This window comes from Mastigoproctus giganteus, chromosome 9 (genome assembly GCF_048544385.1).
Source record: "Mastigoproctus giganteus isolate SK-2022 chromosome 9, ASM4854438v1, whole genome shotgun sequence".
Taxonomy (NCBI): Eukaryota; Metazoa; Arthropoda; class Arachnida; order Uropygi; family Thelyphonidae; genus Mastigoproctus; species Mastigoproctus giganteus.
The window spans coordinates 185,367,295-185,384,145 of NC_143583.1; the positions used below are offsets into that span (position 1 = coordinate 185,367,295).

General features: G+C 35.8%; 1 protein-coding gene across 1 annotated transcript in view; it reads left to right on the forward strand.

Moving 5' to 3' along the window:
• Window positions 1–16,851, forward strand: part of LOC150080941 (pseudouridylate synthase RPUSD2-like) — a 234,786-nt gene that overhangs the window by 118,261 nt on the left and 99,674 nt on the right. Inside the window, exon 6 of the mRNA XM_090380859.1 lies at window positions 13,513–13,591. Within this exon, the coding sequence (XP_090236985.1) occupies window positions 13,513–13,591 (79 nt within the window). The remainder of the gene's footprint in view (window positions 1–13,512; window positions 13,592–16,851) is intronic.

The following is a 16,851-nucleotide window of genomic DNA, read 5'->3' on the forward strand; positions in this document are numbered from 1 at the left end:
TGTAGTTTAATATTAATTACCTATGTAACTCTAAACAGATGCCATTACAGAATTTTTAGTGCAAATTCCCCCGAACACATTAACATTAGTAGAAGCATATGATGAAGAAAGCAAACTTATACAGCATCAGCCAAAAAAAAAAAAAAAAAAAACAACCTTTACATTTCATCCATCCATTCACTCCAAATATTTGTTTAGTTCTGCCTTGAATTTATTTAAGCAGTCAACTACCCGCTGGCTAAAGGCAACAAAATCTGCACATCTATTCTACAACTATCTTTCTTCAATTTGAATTTATGTCCCCTCAGGCGATTAACATGGCCAAGAGGAAGAATCCCATCAGCATAGAGTTTGCTTAAACCATTCAAGGCCTTATACGCCTCAATCAGACCACCTTGCAGGTGCTTAGTCTCCAGACACTGCAATTTGCAGAATTTAGGTCTTTCTTGGTAACAGCAACCATTTGTCCCACTCACCAATCTCGTTGCCCTTCTCTGTAGTTGTTCCAGCAGCTCTACATCCTTCCTAAAATAAAGCCTCCAGTGCTCTATACAGTACTCAAGGTGTGGCCTGACCATTGCCTTATACAAGGGGATAATTGCCTTCTTATATCTTCTAGAAAAATTCCTTTATATCATTGACCAGACACCAAAAGCTACTCTTGCAGACTGTCTGCACTGCTCAGAACACTTCATATCAGACTGCACAATTACCTCAGATCTTTTTCATTCTCCACTACCCTGAGTAGTACCACTCAGTTGATAAGTTACTCTGGGGTTACTGCTACCCATATGCAGTACTTTACATTTGTCAATGTTAAACTTCATTTGCCACCTCTCAGCCCATCTGTTTAATTTTTCTAGATCCAGTTGCAGTAGTGTACTGTCATTAGTGTCATTAACAACCTTGCCAACCCTCATATCATCTGCAAATTTTGACATTAAGCCTGAAACCCCGAGGGGTTCACAAACCACCGGTTGGGAATCACTGCTTTACATCCTCCTGTGTTTCACAAGGATGATGGATTTTAAAGAACAGTGTTCAGATCTTGAAGATGTCAGGGATAATGCAACTTTTTTAAATTCTTAATTTAATATATTTATTTGGCGAAGGTAAAGAAAGCCAACACAAGAATCATGGCAAACTTCGGGAAACTTTTACCAGACAAACTCGTTTCCTGCTACCACAGTTTCTCCCTGCAATCTCTTTAAACAGATGGTGTGTGTTATCGGTAGTGGCAGTAGAAGTCAATAACGATGTATTGATTAGTTTTTCTTCATTATTAAAAGCAGATTTTTGGAGTTCATGAGTGTAATGCCTTTGCAGTTATTGGTAGTGGTTGGAAGGGGGATAAACACCCTAAGACTGTGGCAGTCTGGAGGGTGTACCTGTAAATAAATTTCAGCCCAGTCATGAACTCCAATAATCCGCTTTTAATAATGAGAAAAACTAATCAATACATCGATATCGACTTCTACTGCCACTACCGATAACATGCACCATCTGTTTACCGAGAATGCAGGAAGAAACTGTGGTAGTGGGAAACGAGTTTGTTCCATAAAAGTTTCCTGAAGTTTGCTGTTGTTCTTGTATTGACTTTCTTTACCTTAGCCATTTATTTATTTAAACATGACATAATACCAGCATTATTTAAATCCCACATGATGTCATTTACCAAATATATCTAGTCTTATTAAGATATGCAGTAGTCTGTTGGTAAGATGAAGAGCTTGCACTACAACAGCTAAACTATTTACACACAGGAAAGAATAGGCTACCTCATCTGCCTTTCATCTAGTATGTGGGATCAATTAAAGTACTTAGTAAAAGTAAAAGCTAAAAAAATTAATTTGAGATTCCATATAATGCATTTACTGAGAATATTTAGCCTTATAGAGCATATTATGATGCTCTATAAGGCTGATTATAGAGATGTACACTCGTCTGTTGGTAAAATGAAGAACGTTCATTACCATAATAACTAGACTAAATTTCATTTTAAATGCGAAGGGTAAGATTGCATCACAAGCCAAATTTAGTGACCTGCATAATCATTGTTTTTAATTAACATAGTAAATGGAAAAATAAACTTGTCCATACTTTTTTATCCTATGGCTTAAAGCAGGCCCGGGCAAACCAAGGCCCGCGGGCCGCATGCGTTCTGCTTTGATTCAAAATTTATCTCGACAACAAAATGTGTTTACGCGGCTAACTAAGGAACAAGAAGCTACTGTAGAGGCAAGTTTGGTTATTTCTCATACAATTGCAAAAAGCAACAAGCCTTTTGTGATGGAGACTATATTAAAGAATGTATGGCTGAAGCTTGTGGAATTATCCTAGTGGTCAGGCGCCCGGGTGCATAAGTACATGTGCCTTGAGTGACCGGGGTTCAAGCCCGTGACTGCTGAATACGGTGCTGTTTCTTGTATTCTCTCTATCTTGTGAACTCCTGACTGTTTGGTCGTCCCATAGTATAAACAATTTATTTTTATTGGGGGCCTGACGTAGCTCAGTGGTCAGGAGCGAGAGTGCATAGCATGCATTCCTTGAGTGGACCGGGGTTCAAGCCTGTGACTACTAAATACGATAAATATTTGTATTGACGATTGTAAACTCTACTGACTTGGTTGTCGCCGGGGTACAAACAGAAAATTTATTATTTTTTATGTCCTGACATTAAACACAAATTTGAGAATAAGTTTATCTCGGCGAACCGCAGTAAGAAGAATTGAATATATCGATACAAATTTGAATGAGCAATTATTATCAGTATTAGAATCCATAACATGGTACTCGATAGCTCTCGACGAAAGTAACGACCAAAAGAATACTGCGCAGTTATTAATTTTCTTACGTGGATGTACCTCTAATTTTGAAATTATTGAAGAGCTTCTTTCAATGGAATCTCTTAAAGACCAAACAACGGGAGCTGATATATTTGAAAAATGCTTAACAAGATATAATTTACAATGGAACAAAATGGTAAGCGTAACAACTGACGGAGCACCAAGTTTGACAGGTAAAAACGTTGAAGCGTTAAAGAAAATTCGGGATAAAATTTGTGAAAATTATCCTGATTATAATTTAATTACAATTCATTGTATTATACATCGACAAGTATTATGTAAAAATGTGTTAAAAGTTGAACATGTCACATCTTGTATTATTAAACTAGTAAATTTAATACGATCGAGGGGCCTGAAACACAGACAATTCATTAATTTTCTTCAAGATATTGAATCCGAGTACACAGATATACTTATCATAGCCAAATTCGATGGCTTAGCTTAGGAAAAGTTCTTTGGTGAGTATGGGATCTTAAAGATGACATCATTCTATTTTTAAAACTGAAAAATATTATGGACTTTCCCGAATTAACTGATAATAACTGGATTTGTGATTTTGCGTTTACCCTGAACATCGTGACACACTTAAATACTTTCAACACCGTGTTACAAGGGAAAATTTATACGTCCATGATATGGTAAAAAGTTTGAATGGATTTAAATTAAAACTCCAGTTGTTCCTTCGACATTTATTAATTAACAAGGTAGACCACTTTCCAACCACGAAGTTGCTGAAGATTCTAGAAAATAAATTTGAAAAATATTGTGAAATTATCAACGCTTTTCATGAAGATTTGGTGACTTCCGAAAAATTGAGACAAGTTTGGTAATAGTGCGCGACCCATTTTCAATAGAAATTGATAGTGCACCGAGTGAACTACAGCTTCAGATTATAAATATGCAGTGTGATACCGATTTAAGGGAATTGCACTGTCGTGAGGAAATCTGTAAATTTTACAATACTCTTAATTCGGACAAATTTGACGAACTTAAAGATTTTGCCCGAAAAATGTTGGTTATTTTTGGATCAACCTACATATGTGAACAAACATTTTCCATCATGAATCTAAATAAAAATTCTTTACGATCAAGCATCACCGATGAACATTTACAAGCAGTTTTAAGAATCTCAACTACAAAATTAACACCCGAAATTAAAAAAATGGTAAAAGATGTAAAACAGTAGTTCTTGGTTGTTAGAGAATAATTTTTTTATGTTATATTTCTTCTTCATGATAACAAATAATATATATCTAAAAATAGTATTTTACGTGCAGCCTGCCTTCTTTTTGAATTCCTATTGTGGCCCTTCAGCCAAAAAGTTTGCCCAGGCCTGACTTAAAGTATAGTCAGAACATGTGCACATTAGCCAGAACATGTGCATTTTTTAATCTTTCAGGAATGTTTCTTTATGAATTTTTAAAATTCATCAAAAAGAAAACTACATATGTGCTTCTAAAACTGATTTTGTTCTTATTTTGTCTTGGTTACTAAACATTTGAGGGAAATTATTATAAGAAATCAAACTAGAATAAAAAAAATGTAGAAAAATCTGTAAACAAGAACTTGTTAATTTTTTTTTTTTGATGTAATACTATCTTCTATTCTATTTATGATTCATTTTCATCTAATTCTGGAGAATTTGTTTTTCTAAGCCAAAATCAAATTGAATAATGGCTGACACATAATTGCCTCTTCTGATTTTAAAAGCTGTTTTTGTGCAGCCATCAGTTATAAACTGTGTCAACAATTATTTGGAATCAGATTTGCATAAGAGATGGCAGCATCTATTGTATTTGAAGACAATTCATAATAAATGGATGTCCATTTATTATGAATGGACATCTTATTTGAATCGACCTTAAAATAGGCCCATTCAAATAATTATTGGCCCCGAGTACATTTGTATATACACAAATGTACTCAGGGCCAAAACATGAAACACATACATATACACATACTCTGGAAAAGTTTAATCATCAGGCCATTTTTGTTGCATGTATTTTTATAATCTCTGTAGTTTAGGAACTCTGCCATTTTAGCCCAAACATCATGAAAGACTACATTATGCATTACAAAATTTTAAGTATGAAAGGGTACTGCAAAAATAAAAATTGTGACTATACGGAAAAAATCCAACTTTAACTCTTGTTTTAAAATAAGGAGAAGTTTCCCGATGATTTGTCTTATTTTTTTCATGACATGAAATTGGTGAATCATTCTACGAATGGTACATCTGTAAAAATCATCTGTTACAATTCTTTCCCTCTTCTCTTTGCTCTTATTTTTTAACATGACATATCAGGCTATTATTACCAACATATTAGCAACACTCACTTTACTGTTGACATCATAGACATACTACAAGACTCTTCAAGACATTTTAATCATTCTCCAGCTTCACTTTGCTGGAGAATGATTAAAACTTTTTAAATATGCTTTTCTGTGTTAAACATAATTTCACATGTGTGTCCTCATAATGGCATAGCAGAAAATGATTTATTGTTTTCTAAGGAGCCAAGCTATACCAAAATCAAGTTTTTATTGCTTTGATCTTTCATTGCATTAGAAGGCCTTCCAGGTTGCTGTTTGTCCCCTATGCTAGTTTCTCTCCCCCTAAATTTCTTTGTCCACCTTCAGGCAAAGAAAATTACAATTTTCTCTTTGCCATATACATTAGTCAGTGTATTTTGGATATCAGTAGCATTACATCCCTTCTTAAACAAGAATTCAATAACAGATCTTATTATGGTCACTATTTGAAAGACTTAGGATGAAAATATATATTATAAGAAAGGTGGTTTGCTTGATAAGTATGCAAAGTTTCATATAAAATTAATTATTAATATGTGATTGACAGGCTTTACTTCCAGTAACTGAAAGTAAAAATTTACTGCATTGCCTAAAAAAATTGCAGAAAATTGAGACTCATGTGAATGAGTATTTGGGTGTGCTTACCTTAAGCAGTCATGGTGTTACCTCAAGTGAGAAATTTCTACACCATGGTCTTTGCATCAGATACACCAAAAGGTATTATTAAAAATCTATCTATTAATATGTAAACAAATTTATATATTTTTTAAATTTTTAGCTGTAATCATTTAATTTAATGATTATTTCAGTTTAGTGTATCACACTAAATTGAAATAATGGAAGAACTGGTGTGAACATATCTGTTCTTCATGTACATGTGCAAGCTGAAAAACCATAAATAACCCACAAAAAAAATCCTTTCAAATGCTTGCTTACTAAGTATGCAAAATTTCATATAAAACATTGGTCATGCAAAGATTAATATGCAATGTACAGCCCAATAGGCATTATTTTCAACTGAAAGTAAAAATTTATTTGTAAAAGAATAAGAGTTTACCTCAATATGATACGTAGAACACTTCCGTATGATACTCTCCAGAAATTAAAACGAAAACAATTAAAACATTGAAAATCTTACATTACACTAAGAAATAATTAAAAATCAAATGAACACAATTAAAAATCAATTTAACACAATTAAAAATTAAATAAAAAATTAATTTAACGAAAAAATTGCAAAATGATTTTCCTTTCTTATTTTTTCGTTAAATAAATTTTTTACTTAATTTTTAATTGTGTTCATTTGATTTTTAATTATTTGTTATTGTAATGTAAGATTTTAGATTTTTTTAATTGTTTTCATTTTAATTTCTGGAGCGTATCATATGGAAGTGTTCTATGTATCACATCGAGGTAAACTTCTCTTATTCTTTTACAAATATTGATATCAACATAGAATGTATTGAGCATTATAGCTCTGGTTCATACTAGTAAAAATTTATTGTATTGTCAAAAAAAATTGCTGACAAGGGAGACCATTGCATTTATTTATTTAATGAAGAACAAGTATGTGTTCACATTAATTCTTCACTTTTACAGATATAGTTTACATATGCAAGCTGAAAAACTAGGAATAATTCACAAAGAAAAACCTTTTCAATTTTTTTTTTCTTTAGAAATGCTTAAAATGCTACTGAGATGATCTTGTCTCCTTTGATGCACATGCTTATGTTACTGAATCTTCAAACTAAAAAGCCAAATGATAAATGATAGATTCAATTAAAATATATGATATAATAAAGAAGGCTTTCATCAGCCAGGGGGACCCATCTCATTAGGAGCTGCAAGATCCAGAACAGTCAAGGAATGTAGTGTCTAAATAACCTCTAAACCTGCCTAAGAGCTAGGTTAAAAGGCTGTGGTCCTGTGTTGCACAAACCATTTACAAATGAAGTTGAAGTACTTACCCAGTGAAGTCAGAAGACAAAAAAAAACAAGTTAGAACCTCTTCAGTATTTTCACTGCACTGCATCTTCTAATAAAATTAATCTGAAGGACGAATGAACAGTTAAGGAAAAAATTCAGTTGATTCAAAATAACACACACACACACACACAGTCAGAAATAACCTAGCACAGAAAAAGTCTAGATATTCCAAAGTAACCAATGGAAGGAAAGTACAATTGAATATAAAGGTTTCTATAAAAACAGATTTTCATGTGGAGTGGCCCACATGAAAATCTGTGTTTATTGAAAACTTGACCAACATAAAAATAATAAAACCACTGGAGTCTAGCAGATTTTTTCCTCTAAAGAAATTTTCTGAAAATCTTCATGCACAAGTAACAAACATATTAACAATTTCTAAATTGGCAAGTCAGTTTTCCCCCTACTACAGAATGACTGTAATGCATGCAGATTCTATAAATAGTGGGCACAGAATGAAAGCTCCCATGTACCCACTGAAACCACCTTGTTTCTTTTACCATGTGAGTACTTAGGGAATAACAAAGTGAAAAATAAAATAAATAAATAAATTTGCACTTAAATTACCCTATCTGTTGATCTCACTTCTGATTACTTTTATTAGAGAGTGCTGTGCGGGGAGGATATAATTGAAGGAGTTCTGCCTTGCTTTATTTTTGTCTTCTGAATTCATTGGGTAAGTGCTTCATTTGAATGGTTTGTATAGCATTGGAGACAAAAGCCTTTCAACCCAGCCCTTATTTAACATATTGAAATGCTATGTCTCTTGGTTTTTTCAGGTGCTGGTGTTGTGTAGTTCCTGATAGGATTGGTCCCTAGTGGATGCAGTACTTTTTTCGATCATATATTTTGATCTACCATTTATCTTTTGATTTTTAGTTTGCAAATCTTGCAATATACAAGAATGTTCATCAAAGAAGATGCGGTCATTTCAGTAACATTGTGATTCCAAAAAAATCATTTCTTTCTGGTTTAACACAGAGAAGTGTTTTAAGCTAGTATAAGGAACCCTACTCTCTACCTGAGATTAGCCAACTACAGCCTCGATTGGAAATGCCTTTAAGAGTTCTCCACTCTCTGATAGCATTTGAATACGCGCCTCTCCAAACAAGTGACAACTGGTGAATCTTCCATGCTGAGTTTGCTAGGGTGAATCTGCTTTATTGAGGTTGCTGAACACGTTTTATAGCGTACAAACCCAGGTGGCGCCTCCATAGCCAGGTGGGAGCAGCAGTGCATAGCACACGCTTCTTGATTAGACCGGGGTTCGAGCCCATCACCACCAAATACGGAGGATGCGGAAAGGTCAGGGAATGACCACCGCATATTCCCGGAGCAATATGGCCTTAGTTGCTAATGCTCCTAAAAAAAACCAAAATAACATAACATAACAAACCCAGGTGCCCCAACTGGATGCTTCCAGAACCATGTGAAAAATAACAAATGCATTGCATGTACAACAGTGAGGTTGCTTTGTCCATTTGCTTAAAAGTTTACAGTGTACAGTATACTTTATTCTAAAATTTATTATAAAAATCTTGAATTGTTTGCAAAATGTGATATGCAGTCATATGTAAAATTTAAAAAAAAATTTACTTTTGAAGAATGAAAACAGACTAATTCTGTTATGTTATATATATATATACACCGATGAGCCAAAACATTGACCAATGAGTCGTTATGCAAATCGAAGCAACTGCCGGTGAACTATGGTGTGTGTGCAGGTCGGGACACAGTATAAAAAACACCTGATACTGACCTCCGTTAATCAGTGTTACCTTTGTTCTTCAGATGGGAAAAGCAGCGGACTTAAGCGAGTTTGACAAAGACCAAATTGTACTGGCCAGACGACTGGGTCAGAGCATATCCGAAACGGCACGGCTGGTGGGATGCTCATGGTCAGCTATGGTTAGTACCCACTGAGGTGCCTCCGTAGCCAGGTGGGCAGGAGCAACAGTGCATAGCACATGCTTCTTGATTAGACCGGCATTCGAGCCCGTGAGCCACCAAATACGGAGGATGCGGGAAAGGTCGGGGAATGACCACCGCATATCCCCGGAGCAATATGGCCTTAGTTGCTAATGCTCCTAAAAACCAAACAACAACAACAGTACCCACCGAAAGTAGTCCGAGGAGGGGGGACCCATGAACTGCTGGCGAGGTGTTGGACAACCACGGGTAATCAATGCTTGAGGTAAGTGAAGGCTCTCCCAGATGGTATGTGACAACTGAAGGGCGACTGTGGCACAACTCGCTGGTAATTGGAATGCTGGTGAAGGGAGTAATGTGTCACAACACACAGTACATTGAACCCTGCTGAAAAATGGGGCTGCGTAGTATTCTGCTGGGATACCCTGGGTCCAGTCATCCATGTGCCGTGCACTCCAATGTGTACCACTTACCTAAACATCATTGCTGACCAGGTACACCCTTTTGTGACAATGGCCTTCCCCTCTGGCGGTGCCATCTTTCAGCAGGATAATGCACCATGCCACACCACCCGGATTGTTCGAGACTGGTTTGCAGAACGTGAGGAAGACTTCCAGGCGTTGCCCTAGCCTCCAGATTCACAGACATCAATCCCATCGAGCATCTGTGGTTTGTGTTGGAACAGCAACTCCGATCTACTGCGTCTCTACCACGGACCTTACAGGAGTTAAAGGATCTGCTGGTTACATGTTGGTACCAGATACCACGACACATTTAGAAATTTTGTAGTATCCATGCCTCGCCGGATGCTGCACTTGGAGAACTAACATCATATTAGGTAGGTGGTCCTAATGTTTTGGCTCATTGGTCTCTATGCATCAGGATTGCTACCATATGTAATAACAATGATTTCTTTATAGATATCAAAATTCTCCATAATAAACTACTACTTGGTAATAATTTCCCTTCAGCCTTCCTTTACCATCATTTTAAGAAAGCACTAAATATCATAAAATATAAAAAACTTATTGACAACCATATTGATATTAGCAATATAATAACAAGTTGATATCTTTTTACTTTCAGGCTTGTATATAGTGTACAGTCAATATCCCCTAGCTTCTTTGGTGTCTCACGGTCTAGAAAACTTGTGCCCACCAGTTGGCTAACTGTGGGGGTATTAAGTGTTTAGTTTTCGTTTTTTGACATTGTTTAGTCTTATATTTGTTATTTTACAGTACCATTACTGACTTAAACACATGGGGCATATGCCCAGACCTACGTCCAGGGACCTACTATTGGTCTCTGGGGGAATACACTACTGTATTCCCACTCTTCCAATTACTTTTTACTGTTCTTAGACTCTATATAGCTTATTTCTCGTGAGCAATTAGGTTGACTGAAAGCAATATTTGAGGTGCTACTTTTCTGCTATCTCTCAATTTTTCATCTACAACAAAGTTTAGTCTTTTAACACTACGTTGTAAATTATAGATTTCTCCCCTATACTGGTCAATATGCCTCATCTGTTTAATTACTGACTTCCCCATCACTCCGGTTATGTTTACGTTGACCTATTTAGCGTTCTCCTCCCATACTCTGGGATACTTTAACATTGTTATAAATGTGCCGCAAACTCATTTGCTAACTTCTTTGGTCACCGATACAGCCTTGTTGATGTTCGCTTCGCTCAGCCCATTTCACCGACTTCTGCCTGATGCACAGTAAGTTGTCCTACTTTGGCTATATCCTTCCGTCTTCACATTCCATTTCTTTTGTTTAAATTCACCTAGGGCTGCTTGCTATTTTATTCAATTTATTTTTTTTTTAAGGGCACATGATGCAAGAAAGCAAGCCTATATAGCATCAGCCAAAAAAAAAAAAAAAAAAAATCATAGCCAACCAAAATGAAGAGACCAAAATGAACAGTAATAGGAAACAAATCAAATCTAATTAAAATTGAAAAAAGCAAAAATCAAGATATATATGTTAGCTGGTTTTTTCTGTTTGCTACGTATATTTCATATAAGAAACAGAGGCCTTCTTGCTGTATTTCCTTTGGTTTTGGTTGCTGACCCTTGATGAAGAAGTTAAAATCTTAGGATCTATAGCATTAAGTACTATTTATTGTATCTTATTTTATTGTGTTTAATCTGCTTTTATTTTTCAGGCATTTATTTAATTTTTCCATGGTAACTAACAGGTCAGCATTCCCCACTCGTACTGTAATCTACTTTTATATATATATATATATTGAATGTAAAAGTATGGTTATCTAAGAGAAATCCAGATAATCTGACTGGATTAACAAAAGTTTGTTTCAGTTGTCTATAAAAGGAAACTACTTAACCAGTGCTGATGATTGCTGTCCCTTAGAGTAATAAAATTAGTGTCGTTATGGCAATAACTTAGTGTTTTACTATGTTTTGTTTTTATTACTTATTATTTCTTTCTGGACAAACAGTTGTGTGACTGAGTTTTTCTTAATCTTTTCTGGAAATTGCACAAATGTAAACTCATGCATGTGCATGCATTCGTGCGCGCGCGCACACACACACACACACACACACACACACACAGAAACCAAAACATTATGATCACCTTTGTCTCCATGTGAGATGCACCCATGTTTTCAATGGATGCATCTCGCAGCATCTAGGAGTGACTTCATCAACCAGCACAGCATACATATATGTAGCTCCTTTGGTTCGTCAGCACAAAGCAATGGGGAAAAGTAAGGACCTGTTTGAATGGGAAATGATTTGCAGTGCTAGGAAGTTGGTGGACCAGAATCTCAGAAACTGGAGATACTGTTGGCTGTTTTAGGATCGATATAGTGAATTCTCCATAGGAGTGGTCTTAAGCGGAACACCCAACCACGTAACAGGCTGGGACAGGGTTGTCCTGGCCTGCTGTAGTTGGAACATGTTGTCCAGGACAACAGACAGCTCATGATCCCTCAATTAATGGCAGACTACAACTAGGGTGCACAGAAAAATGTTTCTGAGCACACATCCAGTAAATGCTCTTGTGAATAGGCCTGTGGAGTAGGTGACCTGTTCATATGCCCATGTTGACCAATAATTATCAACACCTGCACTAGGCACAGGAGCACCTTTCATGGACATTAGACAACTGGAAAACAGTAATCTGGTCTGATGAATCAAGAGGTTCAGCTCAATCGTGCCAATGGATGGGTGGGTATTCAATGGCGAGCAGATGAACAGATGCAACCAGACTGCATGGTTGGATGAAAATAGGCTGGAGATAGTATCTTCATTTGGGAGACGTATTCATGGACATCAGTGGGTACTCACATCCTCACTGCCAGATATTAACTCAGCATTGTTTTGGACCAAGTTTTACCCTACGTGATGACCATATATCCAGATGGCACTGGACTCTTTCGACAAGACAACACCTTGTGTCACAAGGCCTGCATTGTGCAGGAATGGTTCAAGTTCATGTCCAAGCATTTTGTATGGTTCTCTGGCTGCCAAATTCCCCCAACATTAAATTAATCCTATCAAACATTTGTATGATGCACTCAAATGCTGCATTCACCAGTCCATGCCAGTGCATCGCTGTGCTTCCCAATTCTGGGACATCCTTCAGTCCTGCTGGTCCTGGATAATTGAGGACAACACCTTCTGCAGTCTCATGGGGTTGATGCCACTGGTTGGAAGTGGTTATTGTGGCAAAAAAGTGTGGCCAATGTTCTGTTAAGTAGGTGGTCATAATGTTTTGGCTCATCAGTGTGTCTGTGTGTGTTTCTCAAGCTCTCTTCAAATCTTCCAGTAAGTGCTGCCATATCTTAACTTTGTTTCTAAATAATGGTAGGTACAATTTATTTTAGGTGGAAACATGAAAACAGCTTTTAAAATCAGAGGAAGAAATTGTGCCTGTTAGCCCTTGTCCATCTTTTGCAAAAGATGGACAAGGATGACAGGTATTATTTCCTCTATTGCAAAAGTCGAATCCGAATTCCTTTGGAATTCGGATCCAGAAGTTTATGAAATTGAAACATAAATTGAAGATGTGATACATAAATAGATATAGAAGGTGGTATTACATCAAAAAAGAAGTAACAATGATTGTGTTTTTTTTTTTTTTTTTTTTTTTTTGAAAAATTGATATGACTGGAAAAAATTCCACTCTCATATTGGGTATTCAAGTCAAAATAAGAAATAATTAAAGTTTAAAAGCATTTGTGTGCAAATTTTTAACATTTATGAATTTTAAAAATTCCATGAAGAAAATTATTCACTCCACAGTTTCACTTGTTTAAAAAATTCACTCTGGAAAAGATTAAAAGGGAAACTTGCATTACCCTAGGTTCATCCATCTAATTTAAGCTTTTTTGCATATTGCCAAAGTGTGTTTTGAAATATTCATACTCAGTATTTCCTTCAAGTTTATCTTTCTTTTTTTGTGGCAGATTTATCCTTGTGGACATTATCGACATAATACTGCTGTATTCATCCTTGCAAAAGAGTTTGGAATCAAAGATATTCGTAGTAAGTAAATAAATCTAAATTATGAATTGTTTCATTTTTTTAATAAATTTTTTTGTGCGTGAACAGAAAAATTCAAAATTTGAAAACATTTGACTGCATTTGACATTAAACTTAAGGAAGGTTAATTTTGGTGTAGCATATTCTGTTTAGCAATAAGGGCCAGAGAGGAAACTGGTTACTCCAATTGCAGAAAAGAAAGTATATATAGGATAAATCTGATTATCATTTCATCTCTACTTTTGGGAATAATTCTCAAAATCTTTGCAATTTTGATGGTAAAATTTTTAGGTTTGTAATTTGAGAGCTTTGGCTAACAATGCCAAAGCATCTTATAAGAAAGGTTTCAGACAAGGTTCCATGAGAACACGTTGGCATTCCCATGAACTTTTTAATGGGAAAACATGATTTCACAAACTTTATGTATTGTTTTTGTTTTTAATAAAAGAGGGGTAGATAATCACATACAAACAAAGTCTAGGATAAGAGTTTTGAGATATACAGTATTAACCATATTTTAATAAGAATTAAAATAAATATCCAAGATATCTGGTTTAATTTTTTTTTTAGTTGAACCCTAGAATTCTAAAAGATTCCAGAGGATCTGAAAATGTGTTCTGTTAAGTTTTTATTTAATTTGTGCACTTGCATTACTATTTTTAATTTATCATTAATTATTACAAGTTTTAATTATTATTTGCAGAAGTTTATGCGTTTTGCTCTATCAATTTGCTCAGATTGAATTCTGTTATTAGGGGACTGATTTCTTTGCAGTGCGTTTAATAGTAATGTTGATACAAATAAGGCCAAGAAAAAGACAAAGAATAATCCCCTTTCTGCCTGATGCAAATGAAATTACATTAGACAGCAAACTATTGAAATTTTAACATTGAACTGCATTTTTCAATGTTGTAAAAGCTTATTAGGCTAGTCCCTTATCTCCCAATCCCGAATGCCATAATGCAGAATTGATCTTTTTTTTTTTTTGTACAACTGATTTAAAGACCAATTTAAAAAAAAAAAAAAAAACAAGCACAGAAATCCTGAGCTCTACAATTATTATCAGATGATCTTTTTACTAGAATGTCATTATTAATTGCACTGGTCAACATTATTTTTACCTACACTAATATTTATATGTACACTGCCGTACCATTAATATCTGGACATACCTGTCCATTGATATTTGATTACATCCTACCTAAGTACTACACATCAAACACAACTATAAATATGCTCATAGCCCTTCAAGGAAACAATAGTACTATCATGAATGCAAGATGCTGCAGTCAATATAGTTAACAGACTTCAATGCAGCCGACCGGGCTAGCCGCGTGGGTAAAGTGCCTGCCTGGCAACCCAAAGGTCGCGGGTTCGAATCCCGCCTCGGGCTTGGATCAGAGTACTACAAAAACCTTGGGAGGTGCATTATGGTCATAGAAGCCGATGCGCCAACAACTACAAAAAAAAAAAAAAAACTTCAATGCAGAATGATAATAGGGCCATATAATTATTCTGTCTATTTGTGACATTTCAAAAAAATGTTCTTGTTTATACTCTGGCACGACCACCAGGTCAGTGGAGTTTACAATAAATCAATCAATACAAATGTTAATTGTATTCAGCAGTCACGGGCTTGAACCCCGGTCCACTCAAAGAACATGTGCTACTGCATTCATGCTCCTGACCACACAGTTACATCACTGAAGATCCCTGAATCAATGATTGATGATATGAGTTGCAAATGGAAGTGGACTGGTACTGAAACCATCACAAAACAACCTGGGAAACCTCTGAAGCTGATGATATGTGACAGAAGAGCCCTGCAAAGAATCATCTGCTTGGAGTGAAGGTTAACATCACAACAGATACACAGGCCCTCTGTCAACACCATGTTGACAGAGGGCCTGTGTATAGTGTGCAGGACACTGTGTGATATGGGTTACCAAGTCTTCCAGCTATCCACAAGCCACTAATTACCCTGAGTAATGCCAAATGCTATCTAGTTTGGTGTAAAGCCCTCTGTTCTTGGACCATAGACTGCTTGAAAGCTGTGCTTTGGAATGATGAGTCAGGTGCATGGTCTGACAGTCTGATGATCATGCCAGTGTGGTAGATGCCTCAAAAAAGCTATCTACTGGACTGTGTCATTCCGACAATGAAGTTTGGCGGAGGCAACGTAATGGTCTGTGGCTGTTTTCACGGTTGGGCCTGGTCTATCTAAATGCCCTGGCAATAACGTATTACCTACAATGTGGCAGCACTTTGGGGAAGGCCCATATCTGTATCAGCAGGACCGTGCTCCATCTTAGGGTGCCCATGTAGTGATGGGCATCCAGCTAGTTTTAAGACAAGCATCAAAAAGTTGGACTGACCAGCCAGAGCTCTGACTTCAACCCAATAGTAAATGTCTGGGATTAATTGAATTTTTGGGTTCGTGTTAGGAGAAACTGCCCAAAAAACAGTGCTGAACTAGTCAACCCTTTTGATGGGGTGAAAGGCATTAAATATTAGAGGAGATTTACAAAAAAACTGGCAGACAGTGGTCCATGGAGACTAGAGATTGCCATAAAGGTTAAAGCTTTCAGCATCCAATATTAGTTTTCCTGTAAATGAAGGGGTTATTTGTAGGTTTGCAGGGACCTGGATTTTAATGGTAGGACATAAAAATTTACTGTTTGCAGTAAATTTTTATGCATAAATTTCACGGATAATTCTTAAAATTTCACATCACAATTTATACACATGTAGATTTTTGATTTTTCCCATAATACGTATACAGGCATTCCTCTACTTATGTACAAACGACTTATGTACAACTCACAGATACATACAAAGCACAAAGCTGTTGCTATGTTCGGTTATAAGAATCAATTTTGAACACTGTGATATTTTTCTAAAGCAGATTTCTGGAGGTCACTACCTTAAAATAATAAAAACAATTTGCACTTTCTGGTTTATTGGGCTTTTCTGTTAGTTATAAACGGGTAGTAAACTTGATCTTATTGCATTTGCAATTTTACCTATAGTTTTAAGGTGATTATGGTGAAATGTGGTTCCCCTTCACTGAAATCTTCAATCATATAAAAAACATAAATTTTCAGAATCGTCTCTTCATTCCTATTTTTTTTACGCTTCGTAAAGTTGTTACCCCATATCTCACTTGCACATATCGTGTTCTTTGTTATTGATTGCTTATTTTCTTACTGTTTTAAATTTTATGACAAAAAAAAAAAAAAAAAATTTAATGAACAGAAATATCA